At 46.0% G+C, this 20,513-nt stretch overlaps 1 protein-coding gene across 18 annotated transcripts in view; it reads left to right on the forward strand.

Moving 5' to 3' along the window:
- Ccdc136 (coiled-coil domain containing 136) overlaps positions 1-15,144 on the forward strand; it is a 30,091-nt gene extending 14,947 nt beyond the window's left edge. For 3 of the 18 annotated variants that reach the window (XM_046422490.2, XM_046422486.2, XM_046422487.2), the window contains 10 exons: positions 13-153; positions 929-1,099; positions 1,501-1,686; positions 3,406-3,600; positions 4,061-4,288; positions 5,697-6,203; positions 6,576-6,794; positions 7,799-8,083; positions 8,708-9,025; positions 14,807-15,144. In XM_046422490.2, the coding sequence (XP_046278446.1) occupies positions 13-153; positions 929-1,099; positions 1,501-1,686; positions 3,406-3,600; positions 4,061-4,288; positions 5,697-6,203; positions 6,576-6,794; positions 7,799-8,083; positions 8,708-9,025; positions 14,807-14,917 (2,361 nt within the window). In that variant the 3' untranslated portion in view covers positions 14,918-15,144. Of the gene's footprint in view, positions 1-12; positions 154-490; positions 650-928; positions 1,100-1,500; positions 1,687-3,405; positions 3,601-4,060; positions 4,289-5,696; positions 6,204-6,575; positions 6,795-7,798; positions 8,084-8,707; positions 9,026-10,879 lie in introns of all 18 variants that reach the window. The other 15 variants (XM_058572147.1, XM_058572148.1, XM_058572142.1 and 12 more) reach the window with 14 other exon arrangements.
- Positions 15,145-20,513: the final 5,369 nt, after the last annotated feature.

Consider the following 20,513-nt stretch of genomic DNA (forward strand, 5'->3'; position numbering starts at 1 on the left):
TTTCTTGCACAGTGTAAGGAATTGTGTTGTGAGTTGCAAGAGCTACAGCATCATCGCCGTGTCAGCGAGGAGGAGCAGAAGCGGCTGCAGAAGGAGCTCAAATGTGCCCAGAATGAGGTGCTTAGGTTTCAGTCATCTCACACGGTCATGCAGGTAAACACTGCCAGGGGAGGCACTTAGGAGGGTAGGAGGGCCTGCATGGAGTCACTGCTTCAGCAGAGGCTAGACAAAAGGAGCAAAAGACAAAGGTCTGCTGACCCTTGCCCTACAATCAGGGTCCCAGACTACTGGAGAAGCCAGTTATAGAAGCCACACAGCATGGCATTCTAGAAATGGTGGTCATTGTTGAGTGTCTGCCTTGCCAAAGAAACCAAATCATAGACCCAGGGAGCTTTTCAAGCCATCTGCCCCTGAAAAGGACCATAGTGACCTGAAGAGGGGTCTGCTATTTCCTGAGAGTGACTGTTCCTCCCTCACCCTCCCCACCAAGAATGAGGAGCTAAAGACCAGGCTCTGTGATCTGCAGAAAAAGTATGATGCCAGCCAGGACAAGCAGAGCGAGCTCTTGAAGGTGCAGGTGCAGCTTCAGACTGAGCTCAGGCAGCTTAAAGTCATGAAATCCACAATTATAGAGAGCCAAAGTGAGAAGGTAACAGCACCCAGAGGTTAGGGAATGACCCAGAGTATTTGTCTGAGGTCAAGGAAAGGTAAATAAAGAGTAAAGTTTCAAATAAATCCAGCCATTGCCTAGGCAGTACCACATGTGAATATCCCCAACCCCTTTCAAGTGCTGCCTTAGGTCAGAGGACAAGCAGAAAGTGAAGGGAGGGAGGAGTAATTGCATAGCCTGTCAGTGGCTGAGAGAGTCAGGCAGAAGGGCAGGAGGTTATGGACCCTGCAGTGCTGCCCAGAGCCCCCTGCACTGCAGGAGTTATTATGCCGGCTCCAGAAGATGCAAGTCCAGCACCAGAACATCTCAAGTGAGAAGGAAAAGCTACTGGAAGTGCAGCATCAGCTGCAGGAGAAGCTGCGGTGCCATGAGGCAGAGTTGCAGCACCTTCGGAATATTGTGGCCTCCTTGCAAGAAAGTGATGAAAAGGTAATAGGAGGGCCAGGTGATAGAAAGTGTAGGCAGGCAGGACCCTTGGGGAGGTGAGAGCACAGAAATATGGGTGTGTTAGAAGCTCTGTGGAGTAGCTCCTGGTAAGGGAGCAAAGAGGTGTGCCAGGAAAGCCCTTCTGTAGGAGTCACAATGCCCACAGCTTCCTTTGATTTTAAATCAGAAAATCAGTCTAGGAAGCCCCTTTCTTGCCCCAACTCCCTCCAAAGGAAGCCCTACAAGTACTGGGTTTTGAGCCTATTAGGGATGGGTCCATCTGAGGTCTCCTTGGCTGGAATGAAATCAGAGCTAGAAAGGATGGGAGGATGGAAACCCAGTCCCCATTCAAAGTACATAGCAGGTTACCTGGGATGATGGTCATTCCTGCCTCTCCCAACCAGAACAAAAAGATTCAAGTCCAGTTTCGTGAGGTGAAGCAGCTGTACGAGTCTAGCACGAATGAGCTGGAGCAGCAGAAGCACATGTCCAACCAGCTAGAGCAGGACCTCCTGCTCTGCCAACTGGAACTAAAAGAGCTCAAGAACACCCAGAACATTCCTGAGGACAAGGGAAAGTGTTTCAATAAGGTAATTACAGTGCAGAGTGAAAAGCACTCCTGGGCATCTGCTTTGCAGAGAGGAGGTATAGCGGCAAGAGGTGAAGTTCTCAATCAAGAGCCTTAGTGGGCTTCCTAGGCAGGAAGAAGAGGCAGAGACACATGTTTAGAACAGTTTTCCTTGATCTTGACTTTGATCCAGAGCTCAAAGTACATCTAGATCCCAGCAATTACACACCTGGCTGTTTTCACGCATAATTCTATGTATGTAGATGTTTGCACATTGATTTAGCAACTGCAGTGATATCAGGCCATTTGTGGAGAAGAACATACACATAGGTTCATGTTACTGTTGGAACTAGAAAGCTGAGCCAGTTTTCTGAGGCAGATTGCAAGTACTCTTTTTAGGGGGTATGGTCTGTGTCTAGAGTGCTGCTTGAGTATTAGAAGGACCTAGACTCTTCCAGGATTTATTCTGTGACTTAGTGTGGTGATAGTCCCAAGACTTGATATTGCCCTTCTTAAATTGAATAGAGTGTTACTATTATCTCAATTGCTGTTAGTATTAAATCCTAGTAGGATAAATAAGACCTTATTTACTTTTTCTTTTTCCATGGTATATAAAATGCAAACTGTTGGGTGTGATGGTGCATGCTTATAATTCAACTCTGGAGGCTGAGGCAGGAGAATTGCAAGTTCAAAGCCAGCCTCAGCAACTCAGTGAGGCCCTACCTAAGTAACTCAGTGAGACCCTGTCTCTAAATAAAATACAAAAAAGAACTGGGCATGTGGCTCAGTGGTTAAGTGTCCCTGGGTTCAATCCCCAGTACCAAAAAAAAAAAAAAAAAAAAGGCAAACCAATGCCATTACTCAGTTGAGTGCTTTCAGCCCCTGATTACTGATAGGAAGTGGAAAGATGTTGAAGCATTTTGGAGAAAAGGCCCAAGAATTCTGCCAGAATACACAGCAATCCCTGCCATGGCCAACATCAGTGTTCCTACTAGGGAGAGGCCTTTAGGAGATAAGGAGAGGGAATGTTACAGTCTACTTACCTTTCTGTGCACAGGTTTAGGAGATACATGATTTCCTTGTCACCTCCCCTCTTCATAAAAGTCTTTGGGAAAGGAGAAGCATGGTGGCATACAAAGCTAATCTGTTCTGTAGTCATAGAACAGCACTGAGAGTCATTTGATATTAGAGGACTTAGAAGACGAAATCATAGAATGATTTAGTCTTAAACCAAATATAGTAATGGCTCATACTTTTCTAAAGTTTTTAAGAGATGATTAGGAAAACAAAAATGGGAAAAATTAGAGTAAAATTAAGTCCTTATTGATAAGTAGCATGATTAGGTTCAAAAACAACTGATGCTAATGAAAGTAATCAGAATTGGAGCTCCTGTCAGCATGAGAAGGTAGTTAATACACCAAAGGAAAGAGCCAGAGACAGGAAGACAGGAAGGAAGAAGGGAGGGGCATTGATAGCACTCACGCTCAGTCTGCTTTCTGAAGGGACTGGCACAGGGAATTTAGAACAAGCCACTGCCCATCCAGAGCAGCCTGCTGACTGCTGGGGCTCCCCCCTTAGCATGGAGGCCCAGTCTTCATGGGATGATCAGTCCAAGGTGATTGAATGGGGAGGGAGACCCTGGGAATTCACAGGAGGCAGGCGAGCACACAAATGCTCTGCTAGCCCCCCAGAAGTGTACTTCACAGAGTAACCATGCCTGCATGCCCCACCCTACCCACAGTGTGGTGCACTGGTGTCCAAGCTGACAGAATTGCAGGACAAGTTCAAGGTCAGCCAGAAGGAGATGGGGCAGCTGCAGATGGAGCAGTGTGAACTCCTGGAGGATCAGAGGAGGCTGCAGGAGGAGCAGGGCCAGCTGCAGGAAGAGTTGCACAGGCTCATATACCCCACACCCAAGTGTGGCCTCTTCAATAAGGTATCCACAGCTAGTTAAAGGCTGCTGCCTATGAAGAGGCTGCATTGAAAAACTGTGACTGTCCCTGGGAAACATAAATGGGTGGGGATTGAACCTTTTCCTTTCTTAGCCGACATTCCTTCCTTTCTCCCAATCTCCCCACATTAAACAGATCCACAGAGCTAATTCAGGTTTTTCCTCATAAGGGCTTTAAATCTTAAAAATACATTTTATGCTCAGGAATCTGCAACATTTTACTTTTAGTACCTCTTGAGGAAATGCACCTGAAAGTACTTTGTTAACTACAAAATACATTCACAAACAAGAGGTCGTTGCTATTCAATGAGTAGGTCTTCATAGAAAACCCCTTCCCCCAATCCTGTGCCCAGGGGACTGTATGAAGAAACTAACAACAAAGATTGGGGGAGCTTAAGACTTGCCATTGAACTGCCATTCTTCCTCCTTCCTCTGCTCTACTCAGAGTCAGGAGCTGCTTGCAAAGTTACAAGACCTATGTGAGCTGCAGCTGCTCTACCAAGGCATGCAGGAGGAACAGAAAAAACTGATACAGAACCAAGAGTGTGTATTAAAAGAACAGTTAGAGGCACATGAAGAGCTACGAGGTCTCAAAGAGTCTCATTTCCAGGAAGTATTGGAGAATCCTGAGGATGCCAAAAAGCATAAGTTCTCAAATTCTGGTCAGAACAAGGTAATCATGGGAAAAGAAAGGGAGATGGGTCGCCAGAGCACACCAGCATTGCAGGGAAAGAAGCTACCCAGAAGGGTCAGAGTCAGGAAGGCCTATTTGGCAGGAGACAGATGAAGCCTTGACCTTCACCAGCCAGAGCCACCATAGGCTCCATTATGATGTGGCCTTAGATGCACTGGGGACCTCACCCAGAGGCATGCCAGCTGAAGTCCTGCAAGCACTTAGAACAAAGCTGGGATGACCCAGAGGTCTGTAATCTGACCATTGGACTCAGTCCCATTGAGATATCATTTTCAAGATTTATAATATCAATTCAGTGTTTGTTTAGATTCCTGTGGACTGAATCTAAGTATGTCATCCTTTTCCTATGAGTTCAAAAGTAAACTTCTCCATTTTTAAAATCTATATAACCTTTTGCTGCTTTCTATGAGGCTAATCTGAGCCCATTCATCTCCAAAGGAAACATTCCTATTCAGAGTTCTCAATACTGACTATACTCTCTTCATTGGGCTAGATCAGGAGTGTTCGACCAGAAAATTGGTTTGTCTCAAGCTCTTATCAGGAGGTCAGGCATATTGAGGTCACACAGTCAGAAATTTCCATGCAAGTCTATTCAGAGTTGGGAGATAGATTTGGTCTGAGGTCTCAGCATGAAAAAGGAAGAGCAGGTGGATAGCTTTAATTTAGGCTGAATCTGTTCCTTCAAATATTAAACTGAACAGGAGAACTAGGGAATAGCAATAGTTCAAACTATGAGTCTTGGTCACATTCCAGGGGCATCAAATATCTAGGCTGAAAGCCTGGGTAACACAGAGACAGGGATCCAGGTATAAAGTATTTCCTTAACTGATCAGATCTCATCCTAGGCATAAGCAGCCAAGAAGGCAGGCCCAGAGAGCCTGGGAAACATGCCCAGGAGGCCAGGTTCAGAATCAGGGCAGGAAGTAAAGGACCAGTGATAAGACCTTGATTCCAAGCCTATACCTTCTCAGGAAGGATTTACTTAGAGGTGCACATTTGAATCCAGAGCTGGTTTTAACATTAGGGGTTGGGTAGAAGACCAAGCCTAAAGATCAGGATAATGGATACACCTGACTAAGAAGAGGGTGAGGTAGTGAGCCAGGATGTCCTTGAGACTACTACGCTGCTCTCAGGAGAGAAGGATGTGCCAGAGTGCAGAAACCAGCAGAAGTGGGAACCCCCAAATCATGGAGTATCTGCCCTGGGAATATTTTCCCAAATGTACAGAAAGCTGACACATGCCCAATCACCTGGAGGCTTAAGTCAAAGATATAGGTCTGGGGAGTCTGAAGGGTAGGTATGCACTTCTCTTAGGTATGCACTTAGACACTGGGACTGAAATGTCTTTTAGAGTAATGGTGATGTCTCCCACCCCTACCCCTGGCAGTCCAAGTTGCTCCTGGAGGATCTACAGGCTCTGAAGGCGCTGTATATCTCCAGTCAGAAGGAACAGGAGCTATTGCAGCAGGAGCATGGGAGGCTCCTAGAGGAGCGGAAGAGGCTGCAGGCAGAGATGCAGCTCTGCCTGGAAGAAATGCAGCTGCTCCAAGTGCAGTCCCCCTCAATAAAAATGAGCCTTGAGTCCTGCAAGAAGAACTCTGACAGTGTGATTCCCAGCAGTGAGAACTTTCACAGGAGTTATGCAAGCACCATTGATGGCAAGGAAAGTTTTCTTAAGAATTATGGTACCAGCCAGGCCAGCAGTGAGTCCTTCCTCAAGAGCTATGCCAGCACTATGGGTGCCAGTGAGACTTTTGCAAAGAGTTACCTCTCCAGTGGCAGCAGCAGCATCTCTAAGAAGAGTTATGGCACCACCAGTAGTTCTAACAGTTATCATAAGAGTTATATCAGCAGCATCGCTGATGAGGAACCAGTTGTGCCTGAAGACATGGAGGTAACCATCCTCAGGTTAGGCAGGGGATTATAGGCTCTTGTCTTTCTAAGAGAAATGTCACCAGGGGAAGGGCACAAGAAGTGAGATGGGAATGGGGTCACAGCTGACCTGGGAAACTCCTGGAAGCAAGCAAGGCTTTCACTCATGGTGGCCCTGCCTCCTCTTCAGTCCCTCTCCTACAGAGGTGCCCCCACAGGACTGAGGACTGTCATCAACACAGTCAGATACTCCTTATGGGGAAAATTACAGTGTCTCCCTGGGCAGTTTCAGATCCCTGTGGCCACTGTTTTGTGTGCAGGGAAGGGCCTAGCAAAGTGTGGGGCAGAGTCAGAGCTTCTTGGGGTGCCGTCATTGCTCCCCTACCCCCTGCAGCACTTTGAAACGGTGGCCAAGGTGCTGACCAAGCTGCAGGCAGTGCAGGCCCTGTACCAGGTGAGCCAAGAGGAACATTCCCGACTGCAAGAGCAGATGAGCACGCTGGTGGACCAACAGAAATCGCTGAGGGAAGAGCTGGAGACCTGCGAAAAGGAATTCAAGGAGTGCATAGAAAGCCTGGAGAAATCTGCAGCCCCCCAGAACGACAGGAGTGAGGTAACTGATGCCAGGGAGGCAGGGTTTCTCCTAGGAGTCCCAAAAGCCGGAGGAGGGGATGGCTACTTCAGAGAGAATACAAATATACGGCAGACAAGGAGACTGAATTCCAGCAGGCCAGGCAGTTTGCTGCATGTGGTGGACACCGCTCAATCTGAGGGACATTTCTCAGGTGCCCACTGAGCTAGTCATCTAGACACCTCTCCTGGAACTATCCTCTTCTTCCTTTTATTATTTCTCTCTTTTGCTCTATGTCCTAGAGAACTTCTGTGGAGCTATACTTTTTCACTTTCCAGTTTTCTTTATTATTTTGTATGCATTTGTCCAGTCTCCCCAGCTAAACTATAAATACTTCAAGGACAGACCACATCTTCTTTTGGGTCTCTCAATAATGCCAAGAAAAGTGCTCTGCATTTGCTAGGATGGGAGAAGAGGCATTGTCTCTGATGTTGCTCACATTCCAGTGAAAGGGTCTCTATGCATCTGGGAAAGATCACTAGACCAAGTAGTGCCCACCAGGTGGATCCATCACCCAAGGAAGACAAAACCTGAGATTAGGGAGCTGGGTTTTAATTTGCCTGTTTCTTGAGGGAAGGTATGGAAGCCTAGTACACTCTCAGATGTGTGCAACATAGCTCCTTAAGTCAACATACCTATGAGAGAAATGGGTTGGGTGATATAGGAGTTCCCATCAAAACAATAATATAAATTATTCCCCAGACAAGTTATGCAAAGAAAAAAAAAAAGCCCACAAAACAAAAAAACCCATAATTTGTCTTTTTTTTTTTTTTTTAATCTTGTCAGATGTAAATTTCAGATGCCTCTAGTTAGGGAAAAGCTATTTATAAAACTGTTTAAGAGGCTTATTTTCCAGTTTAATGTTTTCTTTATTGTCTACTTCCTCATGGGCTTTAGCAGGTAGATATTTGAAGCAGTGACCCCCAAGCAGGGCCCAGGCTTATTGCAAGGGCCCAGCTCTGGGTAATTGGCCCCACTACCAACAGATCAAAGAACTGCAGACCAAGCTGCGGGAGCTGCAGCTGCAGTACCAGGCTAGCATGGATGAACAGGGGCGGCTCCTGGCAGTGCAGGAGCAGCTGGAGGGGCAACTGCAGTGCTGCCAGGAAGAACTCCACCAGCTTAAAGAGAGAAAGTCGTCCTATGTTGGCAAAGAGGCCAGGGGAAAGAATGGCAATAAGAACATGAACAAGAATGCCAACGGGGTTGAAAAGAAAAAGGTGACCAAGCCATCCTATGACAATTCTGAGGGCAACTTTGAGAACACAAAGGTGAGTCACAGCTCTAGCACCCATTTTGTTAGGAGGGTGGAGGAGGCGCTGGGAGGAATAATCATCTCCATGGCCATTTCTGCCAGGTGAGGTTCTTGTACAAAGGCTTCTGGGATCCTTAAGTGTCACCAGTAGTTGGGACTCCCTTTTCTCCGGAGTGGTGGGGAGGGAGGATGCAGTGCCTTAAGCTGAACAACTGTTCCCACTGGCCCAGCCCCATTTCCAGGGCCTCTGTTCTTCCTGAGTTACATGTGCAAGAGAAGACCAACCAGATACAGGGAAAGGGATTTATTCAGAATAGTTGTGTACTAATAAGTGAAAGGATTGGGCACTATAAGAGTCACTGTGAGGGGTGGGAAGGAAAAGCAGAGGCACAGAGCCCAAGAATTGTGAGCTGTTTGAAAGGGCTTAATGGCCGGTTAGAGTATTGGCCCCAAGAGGTTAGGTGTGACTACCTTCCACATTATGCTCAGAGAGATTGGCTTGCAGTCCGAGAACATAGCACTACATCCTGGCACAGTAACATGATGCAATAGTTTTCTGAAGATAGTGCAGCACTGTCAAGAGAGTAGGATTCTTCATGGGTAACAGCAGCCCTCATCCTGCCCTACCTCCACCCTGCAGTCTCTGGAGGTGGTACTGTACTACACGGCTAGCCAGAGCCAATTAGATGAGCTAGCAAAAGAGGAGGAAAAGAAAGAGGAGGTGGGAGAGCCAAAACAGGAAGAAACAAAAGAGGAAACCATGGAGCTTCACTCAGATGAGCTAGCTACTGAGCCAACAGATACTAAGGAGGCTAAGACAACAGAAGATCACGAGGAAGAAAATGAAGAGTACAGTGAACAGAAGAAGGAAGAAGATAATGAAGAAGACGATGACAATGACTCTTCCCCTGAGACTTCTGAGGAAAACAACCCTCTTAAACTTTCTGAAAGTAAAAAGGTAACCACAACCAAAGGTTGGATCAAGTGGGAAATGGGCCTTGGGCTCAGGCACCCTGGTGTTCAGGACTGGCCCTGCCAAGGATGGGCTTCTATCAGAGCATAGGCAAACCAGTGCAAGGGTTGGTACTCAGGGAACTGGGTATGCAGAAGGGTTGGAGAATGCAGTTCCTCTAAGGGAAATGGCAGGCTTAGACCAATTTGTTATGGAACCATCTCACAATGACCACCTTTTCTGAGGAACAAGATGGGATCTCTGGAGTCTTGTTTCCTTACATTTGCATAGTAGCCCTTGTTATGTTTCTCTGCCAAGAGGGTTCCCTCGTTCCTGTCTTTGCACTACATGAAGGACCTTAATAGTGTGAGGCCTTCTACGGAACATTTCTGTCAGCTTGGGCAAGTCACTCAGTCCTGTTTTCCATTGGTACCATATTAGGTTTAACCTTTGTCATTGCTGTTAGGGGGTATGGGGAAGGTGATAATCTCTTTTTATAGGCTTGTGCCACCCATTGGGTTCCAAATACTGCAGGACATGAGGGTGGGGTGGGGGGGTGATAAGAGTGATTACAACAGGGGCTTTATCTGGTCCATGACTAGCTATAGCCCTAACCCCTTTGGTTGTTGGATCTTTGAGAGATTATGGTAGAGGTATTATGGGGGGAGGTATGCCAGGATAACAAGCATAATTTACCAACTGTACAGAAGTATTTCCATCTTAAAAACTGGTCCATCTGTATAGGTATGTACCAGCTGAATTCCTGCCCTGGGTTTTTTGGGGGCTCTGGGGTTTGAGTACTTCCTGAGAAAGTCCTCAGTTTATAGTATAGGTCCTTTCTGTCCCTCTAAACACAGGAAAGGAAATAAGTCTCTTGTGCCAGGATAACCCAGTCAATTCTAAGGATAGCTGGAATTTTCCAGTCATTCATTCTGTAGCATTGGTTAAGGATCCATTGTGAAGTTCTCTGTTAACCTTGTGGCAGAGGACTACTACCTAGGATGTAGTCCGTAGAAGCAACTGCTACATTTCTTTGAACTCCTCATATTCTACCACATGGTGGTTCAGAGCTTCATAGAAATCTTGAGGGACCACATTTATAAAGCCAGATCTGATTTTTGTACTTCAAAATCAAGTCTATTCCTTGTGTCTATGCATGGAGTTACCCCCTTTGCCCCAGTGGGTCCTGTACTTTCTCTTTTTGTGGGGCACTCAGATGGTATATTTATTATTGCCTATAAAATTCAGTTTCTCTAGACAACTGTTTTGTCAAAGAACTAACCCTTCTCCATTGTCTTAGTGCACTTTCTCTCACAACTAATGTACCAGATTCCTAGGGTATCATAGGAACTAGAGCTTAAAATTCTAAGAAACTTGATAGAAAATAAGCCAGATAGATGACCTGGCCAAAGACGGGCTTTTCCTATAGTGATTAGGAAGTGTCCACCCTATTTCTCTAAGGAAGCTCAGTTTACTCTGGAGCTTCACTTTTCCAGAGTCCAGCCTACAACAAAGGTCTAAGTGCAGATAACTCCTGCTTGACCAGATATGAGAAGTACACGACAAGACAGAAAACAGGCCTTGCCCCAGATGTGGATCTAGCTGCTGCTCAACCCATTCAATTTTGTGACTTCTGTAGGCTGCCAGTGGGAAGAACTCCTCTGCTCTCCTCAGGGCCCAGGGGCAGAGAAAAAATGCTACTGTTCTACCCTACATGATTTTTAACCTCTGGATTCTTTTCTCTTTCCCCTTTGTTTTCTCATCTTCATTATCTGTTGGATTCGTGTGTTTATGTCTTTTCATACCATTTCACATCTCCTGGTCTCTCCTTGTGCTTTTCTCTCATTTGACGTGTTGCAGCCATCCCCTGCCCCCGATCCCCCCATCTTCTCTTTGCCTCTTGTAGGCCTGGTGGTCATATCGGCTCTGCTCTGGTGCTGGTGGGCTGAGACATCATCCTAACGCAGGTACTGGTATTGCTTCCTCCTCTTTCCTCTCAGCTGCTTGCTTCTTGCTTTGGCCACTATACAACAGGTGATGCTCAGGTCTGTTTTACCTCGGCTTTTCCTCCAGCTGTCACAATGCCTATAACTTCTCGAGCATGTCTTCATGGAGTACAGAATGCACAGGAAGTTGGAATGTTTACTAAAGGCATGGTTTGAGTTTCTATCCTTTGCTGGGAAAAAGTTGGATTAACCCAGCACTGTTGCTACTATCAAAACTGCCCAACTACTTCTGATGAGCTGATGTTTGTCTGAAAGGCTGCCTTGGGCTCTCTTTGTCTTTTTTAACCCCCAAGCCAATTTCTCATCATTGCTTCTATGCAGGATGACAAAATAAGGAGTCACTCCCTCTTCCCATGGAGGGGGAAGGGGTTAGAAGAGCTTTAATTCTTCTGATCTCCCCAGGAGCATTCAAATGAGAGCAACCTAAATTGATCCTTCAACCTTGATGAAAGTGGAACTGAACCCCTAACCATATTGTGCACCTTGTCTTGAAAAGTTCTCTGGTTTGGGTACTTCTAGTCTTCAGAAAAATTAGAAAAGAATACCAGGAAATATTTTTTAGTTCTCTGATTATCCCTTTTGGAGGCCAGATTCCATTGTAATTGATTTCCTAAGCTAAGTTTTCTAAAGAGAATACAGTACTAATGAAAAGTTTGTACTAGCTACAGATGTAAGTATTCTTAGGAAATCAAGACTGATACATTCTGGGCACCTCCCAGTTGGCCCCAGTTCATGTAATCTTATCTGTCAATGGAATACCAAATTCATGAGGCAGATTGTGGTCTCATGGCCCTGGGGTTCCACCTGTTTTCTGGAACCCATACACTATTCCTTCTTGTTCTGTTTTGCCTCCAATCTCATGTTCTCCCTGCCGCTTTCCCTCCCCTATCCTCTCTTCTCACATCCCTGTAAGTGAGGTGTAGTTGGCTTAAGGCATAGGTTTGGAGGGGCAGCCGAAGCATTTTTTGATGGTACCTCTCACCGTTTCCCTTGCTGTCCCTCCTTTTTTCTCTTTCCTATTATACTTCATGACAGTCTTTAGCTTCTTTAGTGACAGCAGTCTCTCCTTACATCTTTTCCTCCACTGCACACCCTCAGATGTCTTCAGTACCTATAAAGTAAGACCCAAAGCACCCAGCTGTAGCCTCTCACCAGACCCTATCAGAATGAGAGGAAAGAATTGTTGCCTAAAGTTCCTTTCACAGCAGCCTCTTATTCCCAGAGCTCTAGTTAAGCTCTGACTTGAGGTAGCATAGTGTAGTAGAATGTGTGACTGACAAGTGGTGAGGAGAGCTTGGTCGAGTCTATCTTTTCTTACAAAGCTTTGTCTCAGCAAAATGTGTCATCTGAACTTAATTTCCTCAAATATATTATGTTTGACTAAGCTCTGTGTTCCTAACCAGGCTTCTATGAGGATCAGATAAGTGAATGTATATGAAAGTACCATAAAGTATCAATAACAAAAAGAGCATAAACTTATATAATACATACTGTGTGTTGGACACCCATATAGCACTACATATATTAATTAATTTGATCTTTACAGCAACCCTAGGAGGAAGCTCTACTATTGTCATTTTAAACATGATAAAACTGAGGCATAGAGAGGTGACTAAAAGCCTGGAAATTGTGAATTGGATTTTAAGGACTTAATATTAGCTACAGATAAAAACTCTAATTCCATTTTTTTCCCATTTTGAGCACTTTTCTCTAGTTGGCTCCAAGTAGCAGGAAGATGCCATATACTTCTGTTTATGCAACCTCAAATCTCATTAGCTTTTTTGGTAACTAATGTCATCGATTTGCTTCATGTCTTGTTTATAAAACCCCTTTGTACATTGCTTATGCTAAGCATCACCTTCTGATTCTGTACTAGCATTTGATTGTTTTGGATCCAAAGGCAGAAATTTCCTTTTATCCATATCAGATATAGTCCATTGTTCTAACCTATGGAGTGTTTTGTTTGTTTGTTTGTTTTTATCTTGGCCCTCTGTTTTCAAAATATTGACTTTCCTTGTCAGCTCCATGTTATCCTCAGGGGTGACAAGCCCACCAGGAGGACTTTATCCTCCTGATGACTTCATCCAAGTCACAAGCAAGGACCCAAGCCGGGAGTGGTGGTGCATATCTGTAATCCCAACTCCTTGGAAGGCTGACACTGGAGGATCATAGGTTTCAATCCAGCCTGGGCAACTTTGTGAAATCCTGTTTCAAAATAAAAAATAAAGGCTGGGGATGTAACTCAGTGGTAGAGTGCCTCTGGGTTTAATCCCTAGTACCGAAAAAAAAAAAAAAAAAAAAGAAAGAAAAGAACAGAACAGTGGGTATCCAACTTCTAGGGTGCCAGTTCTCTTTTATTTAGCTTATTGACCACTTAACAAATGGTCATCCTAATCTTATTTCCTCATGTTATCTGCAAGAATTTTAAGAAAAATCTTGTCAAACACCTTGGTTAAGTCTCAAAACATGATTTCCTTGATCTATCAATTTAATAATGCAGTGCAGAAGCCTGCAATTTCTAGAAGCCTGTGATTTCTTGAAGCCTATAACTTCCTCCTTTGGAAAACCCAAACCATTCCTTTGTGTCCAGTCCAGAATCTTGATTCTGCTCAATGTATGTATAGTGCACCAGTTAGCATTTATGGATTTCAGCTCTTTCCTCCTTTAAGAACATTAGACTGACATTTTTAGCAATGTGCATCAGGATATTAACATCTATGCATGTAAACATTTTTCCTAGCACCCTTCTCAGTTATTTTCTTTGTAGATTAGTCTGTATATGCACTTCCAACATTATTTTTGCTTTCTATTAGATATTTCTTGTTCCACCGTGTAACTATTTCTACAAATTTAGAGGATTTTCTTTGTTATTTATAGTTATCTTAAAATCTTTGTTTTAGATCAGTTATTCTCTGAGCAAATGTATTCTTATTAATGGATTTTATTCCATCTTTACCAAAAGACATCCTTTTACTTTATGCCATAGCTCTTGACTCAATATTAAAATTTCATCTTTCACATAATAAGTAAAAAGAGTAACAAAAATGGGAACTATTTCCCCAAGTATGTATTTTCTTATCTGAGGTTTCATTTCTTAAAGGGTATTTTGTGGATCTCTTCTGATGGTGTTATTTGTTGCCCATGAATCAGCAGAGTTCTCCAGTGGCCAGCAGTGTGTAGAAGGCTCAGCATACTACAACACATGTGCTAGGAAGCCAGTCCACACTCTTTTGACATTTGCTTCTCAGGGCAATTAACACTTCCCTTGAATTTCCTTGAACTGACATCCTTCTGTGCATAAGGTCTGGCTGTATAAAGGACCTCCTGTGCACTTGTACTCCTTCACTTCCCTTCCTTCCTCTTGGCTCTGAGTTGTTTCTCCTTCACAAAGCTTACTAGGAAAGGCCACTTTCCCTGAAGATCCAGCTTTACCCTCTCCCTTCTTGCTACAGCATCTACCCTTTCTCAAGCATCCTCATGGAGAATCTGCAATCTGGCCCATGAGCTTGCCTCCACATTTAAGGACCAGTATTCTCATTCTTTGGGGAGAAAGGAAGACTTACACACAAGTGTCACCTGAGGTGACATGTACAGTGTTGCACCCCATATCTAGTGTCAGGAAGAAGAGACCATGTGATCTCCACCGCTTACCTGGGAGGTGAGAGAAGCTGAACCATGATGTTCCTGAGGTGTCCCTTTCTGGCACAAGCCGGCAGGTGATTTCTGGCTTTGGGAAGGGTTCAGAAGGCTGGAAACTCACGTTTTTCTTTGGTCCCCACAGAACATGTTTGGGATGTGGAAGCCTATGGCATTCTTGGCTATTGCAGCTGTGGCTCTGTATGTGTTACCCAGCATGCGACCGCAGGAGTCAGAGTTCTGCCTCATGGAGTGATGGCAGACCTGGGCCAGCCGAAAGGGCAGATCCCCAGGAGCCACCACCCTCACCTTTGGGCAGGACACACTATGCCAGAGCTCCCACCTCATTCATGTCCCATGTGTCCCCACCCATCTCCTTAGCCTCAGCCACTGAAGCTGGAAAGGCTTATGGGAGCTTCTGTCTCCCATCTCCTGCCTTGTATAAGATCCTGGGTTCCTTGTAATTAAATATCAACCCAATTACATGAGACTTTGTGGCTCTTTATTTACTAAATGCTTCATACACAACCAGAACAAAGCAGCTCCCCTTCAACCAAGTACTTCGCGTAAGGATCTGGCTCCTAAATATGATTTCTCACCTTACAGATGACCTCAGAAACAAGTCTGGCTCCCTGTGCTGCCAGCTAAATCACAGAGGGGTTGGTCTGTACCTGTTAACTTAGCTCAAGGAACTCTGAGCATGGAAAAATGGAGGGGGTCCAAAAGACCTCCCCTTATGTTTTCTGTACCCATACCCCTCCCTGTATGAGGATTTCCCAAGATCTGTGTGGGCATCTTCATGGATTCGTCCTTGTGACTCAAGGGGTTTGCTCAGATGACTTTTTCATCAGTCAAGTTTCTGGCCATAAACAGGATACTCAAAACTTTAACTAAAAGAGATCAATGAAGGAACTAAGCACAGAAGGCAGGGTTAGGAGAGCCAACAAGGAATGGCAACACAGCCAGGTCCTAGCACTAGTGGAAAGCTGTTGCCACCTCCGCTGGAAGGGGAGGGGAGGAAGCAAGAGCTGGAGCCCCAAAAGGAAACCCAAGCAGGAGTGCAGTGCCAGGGCCCTGAGGAAGAGGGAAGACTTTTTAGTCCTGGCCGTTTCCTCTTACCTGCCTGCTTCCTGTTGGTACCTCTGGTTGATTGAACCCAGCAGGGAGCCAGAGAGCAGAGGTGCCCAGTTGATATGATCTTTCAAGGTCAGCCTCCTGGAGCTCGGAGCAGGACATAAGATTGAGAACAATCTAAGGGGACAGCAGAATGGCCAGATAATTTATGTGTATTCCTGTTTTACCTTCGTTCCTCTTCATGATTGGTTGTTCTCATTGTGAGTGTTGGCACATGAAAGAAAGACCCTGAGTGTATTGAACCCCCATGACCACTGGTTTCCTGGGGACTCTTCTTTCTGCCACCAAAGGACTTTGTTCCATTCAACCAAGCATGTGGAGCAATGTATGGACACAGAGAATGGATGGATGCTGAATGGATGCTGCTGAGCTCCAGATGAGTCCATTTCTTCCCAGCCCTTGCCTAGGGGGAACAGCAAGAACATGTAAAATGAGGAGTTCAAATTTACCCATTTACCCATCCTAGAGAAGTGATAACTGAACTAGAAGTCCCTTCTGGCAGGACTAAAGTCAGTGCCAACACTGGGACCAGCCCCTTATAAACATGGCTGTGACCAGGCAAACTGAGGGTGGTGCCACTTGTTCTTTTTCTTTTCAAGTGACTCTTCTCTGAAGATCATCCTGATTTAGGGTAGCCTAATCCATTTCTATTCCAAGTGACCCAGGACCAGCAGCATCAACATCACCTGGGAGCTTATTAGAAAGGCAGAGTCTCAGGCCTGCCCCAGACCTCCTGACACAGAATCTGTATTTTAACAAGACACATAGGTCATTAGTATGCCTAGTAACATTGGTAACGAAGGTAAACAGGAATACACATAAATTATCTGGCCATTCTGCTGTCCCCTTAGATTGTTCTCAATCTTATGTCCTGCTCTGAGCTCCAGGAGGCTGACCTTGAGAAACACTGCCCTCACCAGTTGTATTAAGGTTTTATGTATTCAGTCATTACCTAATTCAAGAAATTCCTTTGTAGCTACCTGGTACTACTTGATTCTGAGGGTAGTGAGACCCTGCTTCTTATTCAGTTTACTCACCAACAATTGCTTGGAAAACAATTTGGAAAGGACCAGAAGATGACCTACAGCCAAGTGCTATGGCCCGAATGCCTGTGTCCCCCAAGAATTCATGTTGAAATCCTAATCTCCAAGATGATGCTATTAGGAAGTGGGACAAAGCTCTCACAGTGGGTTTAGTTTCCTTATGAAAGAGAACTCGGACCCCTTTACCCCTTCTGCCATGTGAGGTTACAATGAGAAGACAGCTATGAGGAAGGGTGGCCTCACCAGACAGGGAATCTGCATGTGCCTTACCTTGAGCTTTCCAGCCAGAAGAAAAATGATAAATTTCTGTTGTTTATAAGCTATCCAGTTTACAATATTTTGCTGTAGCACTTAGATAAGCTAAGAAATCAAGGATCGCTTGGATTTAGAAACCAAGATGGAGATCAGGTTCTGAGTAATAATGACAGGAATGTGGGCTTGCCTTTCCCCAGCCTTTAGGACACTTGCCCCTCTCTGTGCACTTTAGAATCTCTTCCCCTTCCTTTGGTTTGAATCTGGAGCCACCTGATCTTGTTGATCGGTGTTACCAAAACATGTGAAAGAGGTCTCCTTGTTAAATGTGAAACATTTGTTTGAGATAACTTAAAAACAGGTGGAGTGAGGAGGACTGACCTTAAGTCCATAGCAGTATGTCTTAGAAACTACAGGCAGGCATGCACCCTGGCATTGGTATAGCTAGAACCAAGAACCCCCAAACACCTTCATGAGCCTCCATCTTTTGGCTTCTTCCCTCTGTATAACTGCTTTCTACCCGTTGTCTACAGTCTGGGCCCGCCTTGCTGTCCCTGCCCAACCCACCACTGCCACCCCTGCCAAGGACCAGCTGCTGCTATTGGGGTGGGTGGTTATGAAATACAGTAACTCTGGTTCTGATTCTGGCAGGTGGTGTATCAGGATGGAGGAAAGGGGTGAGGGGAGTAGTGTCGATATCTAGGCAGTGTATCTGCAGGGCTATGGACACAGCTGTGAGGAAGGGCCTCACTCCCTAGAACGGACCCACACACATCAGCAGAGGAAGCAAACTAACTTTTTAAAAAATCCCCTATTAGATGCCAGGTGTCATGCTAGTCATATGTTATTTCTTCTCATCTTCACACATTTTTTAAAAAACACTATTGAGGGTGTTATTCCATTTTACAGGTGAGAAAGGGAGGCCTGAAAGAGTTATGTAACCTGCTCAAGGTTATAGAACCAGAAATGAAGAGGCTGGAATTCAGCCTTTGGATCTTTCTTTTCCTGCCACCTGGGACAAAGCCACAGCCAGTGCCTGCTGTGGGCCTGACCAGCCTAGAATCATCAAATGACTGCAGGAATGTCCCTGGTTCCAGGAAAACAAGATTTTTAAACATGGCCCACTGGATCCACTCAGGCAAATTTGGCTCAACCCAAATTAAATACAGCCAAAGTCAGTGGCTGTCAATCAGTGCCCCTTGATGAGAGAGACAGGCCCAGATGAAAGGCCAGGCAACCTGGTCTCCTGAGATAGGTCAGCGGGTGATGAGTCAGGGGGCTATAAATGGCCTGTGGCCCCAGCCAGCAAAGCCCCATGTACTCAACTGATGAAACCCCTAGTAAGCCCCTCTCGGTATCCCTGCCTGGCTTGGGGAGGAACACATTAGCTCTCCCTGGGGAAGGGGCCCCACTTGGCAGGTCCCAGGACAGCATTGTGCACGGTCTGTTCCAGCCCTCGTGGCCGGGCCTGAGGCCTGGGCTCATGGGCTATATTGAGGGCTGAGTCACCAGCCTATGCCTGGGTAGGCTGACTGTGACTGGCTGCTGGGGCTTGAGTCAGGCCCCGATTTATCCTGGAGAGCAACAGGCTCAGGTTTCTGGGGTTGGGGAGGTTGGCGGGAATCATCCGTTGGCACTGCACCCTGCTCTGCTGACCATTTACTTGCTCCTCTGGGACCCACACACTGATCTTTCCCAAGTGAGATAGTGAGATAATGAGTCAGAGAGGAGAGCGAGGCAAGCTATCCTTGGGAGTTTTCCCTGGCTTTGCTCTGAACCCTCCCACCTAATTCACTATTATTGTTGTTGTTGTTATTATTGGAACTGGTCAGTTGAACCCAGGGGTGCTTTACCACTGAGCTACATCCCCAGCCCTTTTTATTTTGAGACAGGGTTTTGCTAAATTGCTGGAACTTGCAATCCTGGTGCCTCAGCCTATGGAGTCGATGGGATTATAAGTATGTGCCACCATGCCTGAAAGAACCCTTCCAGCTCTTGACTGACTGGGTACCTCTGATAATGACACCCACCAGACAGGACTATGTATATTTCGGTTCCCTAGAAGAGCTGTGAGCCCCAAGCAACTCCACCTGACCCCTTTCTCCCCTTCCCAGCAGCTCAGAAAGGTATCCATCATTTCTCAGATCTGAACCTCAGTTTCTTCATCAAGGCTCCAGAGACAACAGTGGAACCCTGAGCTCCTGGCACTTTGGGTTGGCTGTCAGAAGTTGACTTCTCTGCCCCACACACACTTTCCTTATGAGACCCAGCTATGTATCTTGAGCTGGGCATCTCTCTAAAGAGAGCTCAGCCTCTCAAGTGGACAGCACTAGTACCTGATGTGTGCTTTTGGCCATTGGATAAAGATAGTTTAGAGAGAATGAGAGCTCTGGAGACAAGGAGAGGGGGTTGCCAATAGGAGAGTGGAATTCCTGAGTACCTCGTCACAGGCGGCCAACAGAACATGAGCTGCAGGGCCCAAGCTATTTATACCTCGCCTGTCACTATCAGGGCCCCCAGACAACACCCCCTCCAGCTATGCAGAGCAGGTCCCTTTTCTGTTTCTAGTCCCTTCCACTCCTCCCCCTCTCTACCAAAGGACTAGGCAGTCTCATTACATGAGAAGAGAAATAAATGATTCACGGAACCCTGTCACCATAAGCACTGGCCCTCACAAAAACCTAAACTTCTTTGTTAGTCCATAATAGGTACTGCCCTCACTCTGCCTTTGGTGAAAGTTCCCCTAGATGTCTCCTATACCATACCCTTCCTTTTCACCAGGCTTGGGAAGAGTAAAGAAGTTAGAATGATTCACCTACAAAGTCCATAATCCTTCCCAATTCTTAAACCACCATGTGTCTTGAGTTGGGGACTATCTGGCTTGAAGAAATATCTCAAGCTTAGACATGGCCTCCTCCCCAATTAAATTTACTGGGTCTAGAAGGATGGGGAAGCAGAGGAAGCTTAAAGGCGGGCAGGAAGTTTGGAGTCAAGTTGCCAAATACATATTCTCCTTATATGTTCTGTGGCTTTCTCCTCATCCCCCACCAGTGCTTTTAGTGCCTCACTTTCCCCGCTGTCACTACTCCCCAAGCCTCCAGCTGCCTCTGGCTCACCCTGAGCCCAGTTCTGCCTAGGCATCTTGCCTGGCTCCCTGGGTTCTCCCTGCCCACTCTGCCCCGGGCCCTGCCCACCTGCCTCAGTCACATTTTCCCTTGGCTGCTCCACCAGGGCTCTCCCTGCTTCTGTCTGGCTAACCTGCCCTTTCCCTGAGAGGATCTGTCCTGTGGCCCAGATGGGCACATTGCCCAGGGGGCTCCCTGGCATCACAGGGGCAGTCTCTCCTTTCCCTCTCATCACCTCAGTTGAGTCAGACTGGGGGAGGGGGCCGGAGTGGGGACACACAGCCTGACTCACTGGGTA

The sequence above is a fragment of the Marmota monax genome, unplaced genomic scaffold (assembly GCF_021218885.2).
Source record: "Marmota monax isolate L192 unplaced genomic scaffold, Marmota_monax_Labrador192_F-V1.1 WCK01_AAM20220418_F8-fsc00027, whole genome shotgun sequence".
NCBI classification, from domain to species: Eukaryota; Metazoa; Chordata; class Mammalia; order Rodentia; family Sciuridae; genus Marmota; species Marmota monax.